Source organism: Bubalus kerabau, chromosome 4, assembly GCF_029407905.1.
Source record: "Bubalus kerabau isolate K-KA32 ecotype Philippines breed swamp buffalo chromosome 4, PCC_UOA_SB_1v2, whole genome shotgun sequence".
NCBI lineage: Eukaryota > Metazoa > Chordata > Mammalia > Artiodactyla > Bovidae > Bubalus > Bubalus kerabau.
In genome coordinates this window covers 46377222-46390071 of record NC_073627.1, presented here as the reverse complement: position 1 = coordinate 46390071, position 12850 = coordinate 46377222, and the positions used below count along the sequence as shown (strand labels likewise).

At 52.4% G+C, this 12850-nt stretch overlaps 1 protein-coding gene across 2 annotated transcripts in view; it reads right to left on the bottom strand.

Annotated features, from left to right (window-relative positions):
- ADAP2 (ArfGAP with dual PH domains 2) overlaps window positions 1-12850 on the bottom strand; it is a 31679-nt gene that overhangs the window by 6154 nt on the left and 12675 nt on the right. The window contains exons 6-10 of one of the 2 annotated variants that reach the window (XM_055577209.1): window positions 11543-11689; window positions 7032-7115; window positions 3892-3954; window positions 2483-2560; window positions 982-1210 (exon numbers count right to left, since the gene is read on the bottom strand). In XM_055577209.1, the coding sequence (XP_055433184.1) occupies window positions 982-1210; window positions 2483-2560; window positions 3892-3954; window positions 7032-7115; window positions 11543-11689 (601 nt within the window). The remainder of the gene's footprint in view (window positions 1-981; window positions 1211-2482; window positions 2561-3891; window positions 3955-7031; window positions 7116-11542; window positions 11690-12850) is intronic. The other variant, XM_055577210.1, reaches the window with a different exon arrangement.

The following is a 12850-nucleotide window of genomic DNA, read 5'->3' as shown; positions in this document are numbered from 1 at the left end:
CATCTCAGAGGCGGGATTTTTGGAGAGTGAAGCAAGTCTGTGTTTATCCTGGTCAGACTCAAAGGGCACCAGGGTTTCTCCCCAGGGACCGCATGGGGTCACCTACTCAGTCTGTACTTTTCTAAACACAGAACTTCTCCTCGGTGTCCCAGGAGCCAGAAGGCCCTGGGCCAGAAGTTTCCTGCTCAGAATGTCTCCCCTCCTTCCATGAGGCTGTCTGCAGATGGGGAAGCCTGCTCGAGACACATCTGGGGCAAAGGGGAGGAGCAGGAGAGGAGCAGACAGACCAGGGCCCAGAAAAGAGCAGCACCCTAAAAATAGCCTTCCCTCTGGGTGGGGAGGAACCCAGAATCCCAGGAGCTGCCGGCGGGTGTGACCTTCCTAACAGGCCGAGGATTTCTCACGGGAAAAGGGACTCAGGGGCAGGGAGTGGAGGGGCAGAGAGGCTGCTCGGCTCCTGGGAAGGGAGCAGGGTAGAAAACAGGGCCTAAGCGACAGTTTGGGCTTCCCTGGTGGCTCAGTGGCAAAGAATCTGCTTGCCAGTGCAGGAGCTGTGGGTTCGATCCCTGAGTTGGGAAGATTCCCTGGAGGAGGAGATGGCAACCCACTCCAGTACTCTTCGCCTGGGAAATCCCATGGACAGAGGCGCCTGGCAGGGCTACGGTTCATGGGATCGCAAAAGAGTCAGGCACAACTTAGAAACTGAACAACTACGAAAGCAACAGCTCCACCGAGACGAAGCTCATCCGGATCCACTAGGGAAAGCCTCCCGGTAGAGGAACTCGATGTGGACAGAGAGGGTTTCCGGGCAATAATGTGCACTGTCTGAACTTCTCTTTGGCCAGGAAAGAAGAAAAGGGAAAGGGGGCAGTCAAGAGCCATGACCCCGGTTTCAGGACTCACAGCTGAACCCAAGGGAAGAAGCCCCTTTCTGCCCACTTTCCTTGGCCAAAGGAACACACACATGGCCCTGTATCTTACCAAGGAGGTTGAGGGGTGTCAAGGGGCTGGAGAGGACCTCCCGAAAACTCTCCAGCCATTCACGCTGCTCCTTCTCGCTGGGGCAGGTGAAGACGAACCTCCGGTGGGGGGTGACGATGGTGAGGCCAGCTTTCCAGCGGTTCCCTCGGATGCCCTTGGGCAGATCTTCGAACACCTGGTACCCCTGTTCGTTGCTCCCGAGAAACACCTGGCCCAGCTCGAAGGCATCCTGAAAAGAGAGGACAGAGGTCATCAGAGGCCACACCTGGGGCAGAGGGCCACCTGCAGGCCTGAGAGCCCCCAGGTCCATCTTAGTAAGAGGGCTGTGTGTGTGTTGGGTGGGGGCTGTGCTAGGGATTTCAGCTAGGAGGACCCCTGAATTTAAAAGGCTCAAACTATAAAGGAAATCACACACAGCCTCTGTTTAAATGAGCTTCTCTGGTGGCTCAGTGGCAAAGAACCCGCCTGCAAAGCAGAAGAGGTCGGTTGGATCCCTGAGTCAGGAAGATCCCCTGGAGGATGGCACCGCAAACCACTCCATATCCTTGCCTGGGGAATCCCATGAACAGAGGAGCCTGGCGGGCTATAGTCCATGGGGTCACAAAGAGTCAGACACGACTTAGCAACTAAACAACATCTGTTTAAATGATACAATGTTTGCGTGTGTGCATGTTAAGTGACTTCAGCCATGTTCGACTCTTTGTGACCCCATGGACTGTAGCCCTCCAGATTCTTCTGTGCATGGGATTCTCCAGGCAAGAATACTGGAGTGAGTTGCCATGCCCTTCTCTAGGAAATCTTCCCAACCCAGGGATGGAACCTGCATCTCTTAGGTCCCCTGCATTGGTAGATGGGTTCTTTACCACTAGCACCACGTGGGAAGTCCCATACTCAGTGTTTATGAAGAGCTAACTCTGGGAGTTGGCGATGGACAGGGAGGCCTAGCATGCTGCAGTCCATTGGGTCGCAAAGAGTCAGACACGACTGAGCGACTGAACTGAACTGAACTCTGCACTAAGAATTCAAGTGCTTTATGTATAGTAACTCACAGAATAATCCTCAGGGTAACCTCTGAAGACAGCAGTGTTATTAAGTCATCTCCTGATTGAGGAAACTGAGGCAAGGAGAACTGAGTGCTCTGTCAAAATGCCACGGGTGCACCCCTAAAAGTGGCAGGGCTGGTCCCAGAGCCCAGGCAGTCGCGTTCTAGAGCTGTTACTCCCAACTGTGACTCTCCACAGCCTCCACGTTGGAAGGCAGCCCTGGAGACTAGAGGATGGGGAAGTCCTTTCTTGGCTAACTTGGCAGCTTTTGGACACACGTGAAGGACTTCTTGAAGGCGAGGGAGAGCAGTTTCATGCCCAGGGATGACTTAGAGACAACCGTGATGGTGTCTCTCGCTGGGTCTCTCCAGCCCTGTTGCATCCCCATGGTCCCCGACCAGCTCTGACCCCACCTCTGCCTGCTGGTGCTCAGCAGGGGGGCCATCAGTGACTCTTACCAGTGGGTTCTTGTAATAAAGCAGCCTGCGCTCCTGGGGATCCAGAGCAAACCACCTTTTCTTGAAAGGTTCTCTCTGCTGCAGAAGAGGGAACTTTGTATCAGGCTTGGCCAGGCAGGGGTGGGGCACAGAGGTCAGAGGGCCAGCCTGGGCCAGGACGAGGGAGCCGGCCAGTTCCTGGCTTGGCAGTCGGACACCCCAGCGCTCGCCCCACCCCCGGGCCTTGAGCTCTGACGGCTCCAAACACCCTCCTCCACCCCAGCTTTCCCTTGCGGCCTCCAGCCGCTGCCTATGTGCGTTGGAAGAAGCATTTTCCTCTTTCTCAGGCTGTGGACAAGATATCTCAGAAAAAGGAACCTGGGAAATCAGAAGTGGCTACTGCTCAGCGCTTCTGAAAGCCCTGGGCTTGGCCAAATTCGAACCTAGGTCAGGGGAAGGAAAGTCCCCCTAAGAGCCACAGGGGCGGTGCCACCAGCTGCTGAAGGACGAAAACCTGCAACCCTTTACCCAGCCGTCTGAGGCTCCCTTTACTGTGACTGCCTAACACTTTCACTGTCATCTTAACAAACATTGCGTCAGCGTATTACACCTTAAAAAAAAAAGCATCGGAAAGCCGTTGCTTTGGGTTTTTTTCTTTTTTTTTTTTTAGGGAGTTCCTCTGCTTTCCTCTGGGAGAAGGAAATGACACCCTACTCCAGTATTCTTGCCTAGGAAATCCCATGGACAGAGGAGCCTGGCAGGCTACAGTCCACGGTGTCGCAGAGTCAGGCAAGACTAAGCACTCACACATCTGCTTCCTTCTTCCTTCTTCTCTCCTCCCCCTTCCCTGCTTCCCTGCACCCCGCCTCCTCTGCACAACCCCCCACCATCTCCATCTTCTGGCTTGGAGCTTCACCCCACCAGCATCCAGGCTGGGTCTGAGATGTCCTGGGGCGGCAGGGGCCTCACTGGCGTCCAAGCATAGGTACCGAGGTGAATTCTCTCAGACCAGTCACTAGTCCTGCCTCACTTGATCGGTCCTGGTAGGGCCCCAGCTCAGAGCACACAAGTGTTCAAGAGCTGCCCCCCAAAGGAGCTGTGCTTTTCAGCTGTGCTTTCCCTTTTCAGCTGTGCTTTCCCAAGAACAGGGTCAGTTAGATGATGTAAAGATGAGAGCCACTGATGGCGATGGTGATCAGGAAGGAAGATGCCCAGTTGCAGGGAGAAGCACCTGAGTGAGGCTGGACCACCCTCCAGCCACCCTGTCTCCCACTTGGTCCTTCACCCCTGGAACTCACAAAAGTCCATTTACTTCCGCTTCCTCCCTCCTCCCTGCCCCTGGTTCCCCATTTTCCCACCTCCCCACTTTGGCCCCACTGCCCACTGGCACTGAGGCCATGAAAGTCCCCCCCAAGGAACACGGGATGTACCTTTGGACCGGTCTTTTCCATGAAGCCTTGTTTGAGATAGTTCCTGGTGATGAGGGGCACAAGCTGGGGGAAGAGAGACACACACTGACCCCCTGCCTCCCACCCAGGAGGCCGAGCTTCCCCAGCGAACTTGGCTCCCTGACAAAGGGGGAAGTTTGCAATGGGGAAGGATGTGTGCACATGGTTATATTTGGTATGGATGCAACGTTAACATTTCGACAGAGCCTGACAACAGCACCCCAGATGCCTGCAGAGCTAACCAGCACAGCTGAGTCTTGGTATAAAGACTTAGGTTAAGTGTTCTTTCAGCAATTCCAGGAGGAGGACACAGGTCAGGCTCTGAGGAGACCCTCCTGGTATCGGGGGGGGGGGGTGTTTGTATTCTGAGTATCTACTGCGTGTCATCAGGTGGATGGCATCACCGACTCGATGGACATGAGTTTGAGCAAGCTCCGGGAGTAGGTGATGGACAGGGAAGCCTGGTGTGCTGCAGTCCACAGGGTCGCTAAGAATTGGACACGACTGAGCGACTGAACTGACTGACTGTGTGTCAGGCTCTGCGTGTAATTCTCAACCACCCTGTGAGGCGGATGTTATCATTTTCATGCTCTGAAGGAAGAAACAAGACCTCAGAAAAGTCACAGGATTTTCCCGAAGACATGTCGCCGGTAGGATGAAGAACTTTCACCACCTAGAGCCGACAGACACCAGCCAGACCCTAGTAGTAGCTATACTGCTACTCTATGATGCTCAAATTTAAATATGCCAGAACCTTCTGATCAGGCCCTTGGCCAAGACCTGGGCATTGGTGGGGATTCTGAGCCAGGGCCATAGGAGGCGATGGCAGGATGAATTAAGTAGAGAAAGCTCTGGACTAGAAGTCAGGAGACTTGAGTTCTAGCTCCAGGTCTGACCTCAACCAGCTGTGTTATCTTGGTAAGACCTTATGCCTCTCTGGGCCTGTTTCCTTCTGTGTAATAAGGATACCACATTATGTGATCTGCAAGACCATCCTACGCTCAGAGAAGCTTCCAGGGATTAACACTGGCCTCCTGTGCTCCAGGGTGTCAAACTGGCAAGTCTAGAGCTTCAGATGAGAACAGAGCCTGGGTCGAGAGCAGGGGCAAAGGGGATGTAAGGTTTGGAAGTAGGAATGGGAAGTCTGAAGGGAGAAAGTTGTGAGCGAGAAATAAAAAATATAAAGGACACCATTCCCCTTTCCGTAAAATGCATTCTGTAGGCTTTAATTCTTTCATTTGGAGCAAAGACAAGAGTCCTAATCGCTCAGTTGTCTGAACTGAAGCCAGGGCAGGGTGAATCTAGGCCTTGAGAAGGAGAAAGAGGCCGGGAATGGGGTAGTATGCACTGCACTTTAGATGCCTTGGCTCACTGGACACATGCAGCCCTGGAGGCAGGGACTGTCCCAGTGGTGACAGATGAGTTAACTGGGGCTAGGAGAGGTGAGGCCACTTGCCCTGCGTAACACATCAGCTTCCCTGCCTTCGGGTCCATGCGTTTCTTTTTACGGAACCACAATCCCACTGGGGTCCCCTAGGTTTCTGGCGTTGGATCCCTGAGCTCGAGCCAGACTTGGGTGGTTGCTCAGAACCTCATACCCTATGTAGACATGGGGGGAGGCAAGACAGGGAGAGAGGCAGGCGGGAGGAAACTAGGGGTGGATAGGAGGTAACGATAGTGGAGGCGGGAGGAAGAGAACGTTGAGGATGTTACCAAAGCCCAGTTTCCCCCGCATGGGTCCGCTGAGTTGGAGAGCTGCCCAGACAGGGAGGCGGGGCGTCTGCAACTTGCCCTCAGTGTCTCCAGGCAGCAGTCAGCACCCCCACGCCACGCCCATGCAAGTGGGCATTCACCCGCTATGGCTGCTGACTCTGCAGGCCAGGAGGGCCCTGAGCCAGGCCTGGCTGGAGTAACTCGTGGAGATCTGCCATCTCAGTGCATCCCTAGGTCTGGAGAGGACCCCCATTCCAGACACTTCGCTCCCTGCAAACTGGGGAATTAATGGGCACTTAGGTTTTCAAGAAGGATCTAACAGTTGGGAATAGGAAAGTCCCAGGAATGGGACTTCCCTGGCGGTCCAGTGATTAAGACTCTGCACTTCTACTGCAGGGGGCACAGGTCCCATCCCTGATCAGGGAAATAATACTCCGCATGCTGTGTGGTATGGCCAAAAAAAAAAAAGTCACACGATTAACATGGTCTTTAGACCCCCTATCTCTTACAAAATCCTTCCAGAGCAGGCCTAACACAGGGACTAGAGTACAGCACCTCAGAGTTAGAAGAGACCCTGAAGATGACCCAGACCAAGCGCCACCTTACAGATGTGGGAACAGATGCTCAGAGAGGCAGCTTCACCTGCAGTGGTCACACAGCAAGTCAGCAGCAGACCATCCACAAGGGCCCAGGCCTCCCAGCTCACACCCTCCAGCTCACAGCCCACTCTATACAGCTTCCCCAGCCAAGCCTAAGGGATGTACATGGATGCCCCAGACCTCTGAAGACAACTGAAATGAAGTTCTCAGGCTCACTGTCACCTTGGCCATGCAAGGCAGACTCTTCCTGTTAGAATGATAATGGGAAAGATCCCACTGCCTTCCTTAATGCAGACTAGGAAAGGGCAAAGTGGGGGATGTTCAAGTGGGAAGAACACCTTCGGTTATGCCCTTGACCTTCCTGGGACTCAGTTTCTCATCGCTGGAATGGGAATAATCACCTCACCTAACTGCTGGCCGAAAAGGACGATTAGATAAAAGGGATGACAAGATAAACCAGGTTCAGAAGCACATTGTAAGCAGTATGTGAGGGACCATTTGTGCATTTCAGTGGGAGAAGTCAGAAAGAGATGCCCAAATCCTGAGCCTTTTGACACTGTGAGTGACGGATCCCAAAGGGGAGAGTCTGATCTGCTTTTTGGAGACTGCCTTGCCAATGGTGAGGCCATAACCCCCAGCCTCCCCAGGAAAAAACTTTTGGTTTCCTGCTGAGGTCCCCAACCCCAAGGCTCAAGGTCTTTCCTGCAGTCAAACTGAGTCTGGCCTCTGCGTGTCTTTGAGGTCAGCCAATCAGGAGCACAGGAGGTGGCAGACAGGAGCCGTGGAAGGTGGGGTCTGCATTTAGCTCACCTCAGACTCTGGGAGCTCAGGAAAGGCCATTTTTAGATATTGGAGACGGGCTGCACGGAGGGCGTTGAACCAGTCCACTATCTCCTGCAGAGAGACATGCAAAGGACAGACAGACAATCAGTGAGACTGAGTGCCAGCTGGGGGCCAGGGGGGCGGGCAGCTGAGGCTGGTAGCAGGCAGCCAGCTGGATCTTCAGGTTTGGGCACATGCACACCCCCGAGTCCTACTCAGGCTGAACCCAGGCACCTGGGAGGACGGTGCCTGAGCCCAGGGCGTCACCCGAGCAAGTGGGAAACAGATCCCCAGGGCGATGGGAAAGGACCAAGGCCAGCCGCACAGGAGTTATGCAGCGGCCCAGCACGGTGCTTGGCTCCTGCTACTGTGCGTAAGCATCACCCGAGGATCTCGTTAAAATGCAGATTTGAATTCAGCGGGTTTGGGGTGGGGCCTGAGATTCTGCATTCCTAACAAGTTCATAGATGATGAGCTGCTGGTCATTGGGAGACACGTTGAGGAGCAAAGGTCCTCGGGTGTCAAAGACAGGCCTTCAGGTGGGGGCAGGTGCTCCTGGGGATGCTCCATCAGTGCAGATGCTCATCACCTGGAGTGCAACGTAGGCTGAAGCTGGCGTGGCCCTCCTGTGTCTCCCTGGGAGCACGCCTCCCTCAGCAGTGTCCACCCTCGTCTCTCACCTGCTGAACCCCTTGTGCCAGCTGGTTCTGCCTCTGCTCTGCTGCTCTTCATTCAGTCCTTACGGCAGCCAGAGTGATTTTCAAATTGCAAATCTAATTGAGTCTAGCTTAGAGTCCTCTCCACTACCCTCAGGGAAAGAGTCTTAAATTCTTCAGTATGACTTACTTTGCCCTCTGGACTTCCCTGACAGCTCAGACAGTAAAGAATCTGCCTGCGAATCTGCAGGGGACCCAGGTTCGATCCCTAAGTTGGGAAGATCCCCTGGAGAAGAAAATGGCAACCCACTGCAGTCTTCTTGCCTGGAGAATCCCACAGACCGAGGAGCCTAGTGGGCTACAGTCCATGGGGTCACAAAGAGTCGGACAGGATGGAGTGACTAACATTGTCACTTTCACTTTGCTCTCTGAGCTCTTTCCATACAAAATCATTTGCCATCGCTGCCCCCACGTTCTTCCCTTCTCTTGGAACACTCTGCCTCACCCACCTCTCTGCCCTCACCCTTGATACACCTTTTATCTAGAACATTCGATTCATCCTGAGAGTGAGTTTAGATGGAATAGATTTTTGCTCCACCCAAACCCTGATTCTACGAAAAATGCCCCACCCATTCTCAACCACGTACCACCCATCCACAGTTGCGGTCACACTTGCTGCTATGATCCTACCCCTTCTTGGCCACAGAATCCGGATGAGGGCTGGACCAGTACAGAGGCTGAACAGGGCTTATCAGATCCTATCTCACAGGAATATGGAAGAGGAGAGGAAAGACCTGTTCAAATAGCTGCTGTGATTGAGAAATTCATTTGAATTTGGTTTCAAAGGTATGAAATATCAGTACCTTTTCTGTTTTAGGTCAAGCTTTGCTGGTTCAGTATTCCTAAGCTCTCTTGACCACGGCATTAAGAACCTTATAGGGTTTCAGGCACTAAGGGAAGGGGATCATCCCCACAGAAGACCCACCTAGGCCTTCACTTTGGAAAGACTCTTCCGGTCACAAATCCAACCTTCATACAGGTTGGTTTGTCCTTAAGTTTTGCCTGTTTCAGTTCTCTATACACGTGTTCCTGTTTGCCACAGACTGAAGGCTGTCCACTTTTAATCTGCCCACCTGGCTCCTGCAGCCATGAGTTTGTAGCACCCCATTTATGCCCATCTAAGGGAGAAGCTGGGGCATCACCAGGGAGAGGAGACTGGCCAGAACCAGGTTGTCAGCTGCTCTACAGCTGGGCCAGTGGGAAGGAGTCAGGCACCATAAGTGTCTGAGATCATGGGCACCTCAGCAAAAGTCCTTTAGCAGAAATGGGCATGGCGAGGTAGCCACTGGTATCCAGTCAGTCTGGACATGGGGCCACAGCAGAGAGTCCAGCATGGACTGAGAGCCAGGGATCTCCTCCATGTCTCCTGGACTGCATGAGTCCCAAGACTCTGGTAAAGCCAATGGAGGGAGCCGAGAAAAACGAGTGGCACTAGGCTTCTTGGCAGTTTGGGGAATGAGATCCTTGCATTTAGAGAAAGTAAGAAGCGAGACATTACTTGCACTCCTGGGTTTATAGAACAATGTGTTCCTGTTAAGAGTGTATTCTCTCTCTCTCCAAACACACACAGAATCACTCACACCACAGTTCCTAATTCTAACCTCTCAGGTAGCCCAACCATGCTTCTGTTCTCTGAAATAAATACCCCTGTTTCTTTTCCACTCATGACCCTTTTAAGCTGGTTTGAGTGTTCTCCTTCTCAGCATACTCACACAATTCTTAAGTAGAACCTCCTTCTTTGGATCGCCTTTTAGAGTGCCCCCTCCCCCAGACTAGGCCACTTACATGTCTCCTGTGTGTCTCTAGCACGGCCTCCACCGGCATCATCACACAGTATCTTCAGTGCCTATTTCCCCATCTGTCTCTTTCCCAAGACTATGAGATCCTAGAAGCCCATTCATGACTCTGCCTCATTCACTCCACACCCAAGTGCTGTGCACGTTGCAGGGAGGGGCGCTGTAAGGATTTACTGAAAGAGTGACGTCCTGAACACAGGAATGATCAGGAACGGCTCTCAAGAGCTTGTCTTCCACTGCTGCCACAATCGTGAACAAATAACAACGGTGACGACTACTGTTTATAATGCACTTCACAGTAACGAGATGCATTCACATTCATGGTCCACAGTCTCTCAATCCTCAAGACCCCTCTGGGAAGTGGGTATTATCAACCACACACAAGCAGACTTAGGAAGGGAAGGGACCTGCCCTAGGAACACACAAGGGAGTGGCAGAAGCAGGGTCCCAACTTCCGACTCCAAACCCCAGCTCTTCAGACCACGCCAGGAAGTCAGCCCAGACAGTGGAGAGAGCATGAAGCCTGCTGAGGACGATCCATGGTCAGTATCCCAGTGCTGGGGCCTCGTGGGAAGATCCAGGCCCTGTATCTAGTTTCTGACTCCTGCTGGCAAGGGTCTTCCTCCAGCAGAGGCACATGGGGTGGTAAGACAGGTGCAGGGTTCAGGAACCATTGGCCACATAACTGTGAGCAAATTACTTAACACACCCACGCCTCAGTGCATGTGTGCTAAGTCGCTTCAGTCGTGTGCGACCCTTTGAGATGCTATGGACTGTAACCCGCCAGGTTCCTCTGTCCATGGGATTCTCCAGGCAAGAATACTGGAGTGGGTTGCCATGGCTTCCTCCAGGGGATCTTCCTGACCCAAGGATTGAACCTTTATCTCCTGCAACTCCTGCATTGCAGGTGGATTCTTTACCACTGAGCCACGAGGAAAGTCCCATGCCTCAGTAACATGGGGATAAAACATTTCCAGAGTTGTTTTGAAGATTAAGAACTGATGTACAGGACTTCCCTGGCAGTCCAGTGATTAAGACTCCACGCTTCCAATGGTTCCATCTTTGGTCAGGGAATGAAGATCCCACATCCCGCATGGCACAGCCAAATTAATTAATTAATTATTTTTTAAAAAAGAAAAGCAATGATGTATAGTGATCACCAAGAAAAGTGCCCAGCACAGAATTAATAGCAAATCACAAAACATCAGCCCCCACCTTTGCACCTCCTCACCTCCACTTAGCATCTCTGACTCTTGCCCAGTCACATGACCCTGCCACTTAGAGCCGGCTTTTGTCTTTGCAGCTGTACTATTGGCCTACTCTTCTCTGATGGAGCTGACTTCCTGGACCTTTGATAGTGCTTCTCAAACTTCAGCGTGCCTGAGTATCACCTAGGGATCCTGTGAAAACGCAGTTTCTAACTCAGCAGGTCCAGGATGGGCCCAAGCACCAGTTCTAACAAGCTCCCAGGTGATGCTCAGGCAGTTGGTGCTGGACCACACACTGCGAAGGGAGGCCACGTGACGCACGGCTGTTTGAGCTTCGAGTCATCCCTCCTGTCATATTTGGAATCTCTGGCTGCACCTGATTGGCCACCTCTGGGCATAGTCCCGTCTGCTAACCGGACGCCCCTTGGTGGCTGTGCACCATCCAGACACACCCCTGGTCCCCACCAGGTTCCTCTCCCAGTTCTCGCTCTGCCTTAACTTTACTCTGTCTCCGACCAGAAGTGACAACAGGGACTTCCCTGACGGTTTGGTGGTTAGGACTCGGTGCTTTCATTGTCGTGGGTCCAAGTTTGATCCCTGGTTGGGGAACTAAGACCCCACAAGCCACACAATGTGGCCAAAACCAGAAAGTGACAACAGATGAAAGCGAACAGCAGCATCGCGTCTCAAGAGGCTGCAGCGCCAGGGAGTCAGGGAGCTGGGCCCGCGAGGTTCGGGGCTGCTGAGCTGGAGGCTGAGCGGCAACGCCACCCTCTCACCTTCCCATTCTCGTGGTACACAAACAGGTTCCGAACGCGGCCATCTCTCCGGTAGGTGATCTGCAGCCCATGGGGGTTCCCAATCTTCTCTGTCTGGAAGGTGGCATTCAAGTCCTTGATGCTGATGACAGCTTTGGGGTCTTTACCCTAAAAGAGAGGAATCGGGTACTCAGGATGCCTACAGTCAGTGGAGTGACTTCTCCTCACCTTCGCCATCAAGCCTGAAGGCAAACGTGACCAATTCGGAACTCCACACAGGTTTTTAATGTTCTTGCTCTAATATCAAGATCCACAGATATTCTACCATTCTCTGTATCCAGCCATCCCACTAATCCTGCTTAATCAATTGGCTTCTCTGAGCTGGAAGGGGGCTTGGAAAGACCGTAACTTGGCACTTTTCAAGTTTTTCAGCCATAGAACTTTTTCTAAAATAAATCATTAGGATTTCCCTTAGCGGTCCAGTGGTTAGGACTCCACGCTTCCACTGTAGGGGGCACGGGTTCAGTTCCTGGTCAGGTAACTAAGATCCTTCATGCTGTGCAACCAAAAAAAAAAAAAGGAATTTACAATGAATATCCATGGAAGCCAATCAAATAAAACAGATAAACCAACAAAAGCAGGGGTAGGCCTCAAAGCATGTCTTCCCATACTATACTCTGTTCTCAGGGTCTGAACACATTTTGAGCACTCCCTGATGCTAAGAAGGCAAAGGGAAAACAAATGTTTCCTTTTATAACTGATGAGAGGGAGAAAAATGATACCAACAGTCTAGTCCCATAGGAGCGGTAGCTATAGTCACATGTAGATATTAAAATTAAAATGAGTTAAAGTTAGGACTTCAGGGACTTCCCTGGTGGCCCAGTGATTAAGAATCCCCCTTGCAATGCAGGGGATGAAGACTCAGCCCCTGGTCAGGGAACTAAGATCCTACATGCCGCAGAGCAACTAAGTCCACGAGCCACAACTACTGAGCTGGTGCGCTCTGCAGCCCATGCTCCACAGCAAGAGAAGCCACCAGAGTGAGGAGCCCCTGTACCACTAGAGAGTAACTCCTGCTCGCCACAACTAGAGAAAGCTTGAGTGCAGCAGTGAAGACCCAGCACAGCCAAAAATAAGGAGTAAATAAATATTAAAAAAAAAAAAGAGGTGCAATCTCTATCCCCTCCCCAAGGACTGATGTTGAAGCTGAAACTCCAATACTTTGGCCAACTGATGCGAAGAACTGACTCCTTTGAAAAGGCCTTGATCCTGGGAAAGATTGAAGGCGGGAGGAGAAGGGGACGACAGAGGATGAGATGGTTGGATGGC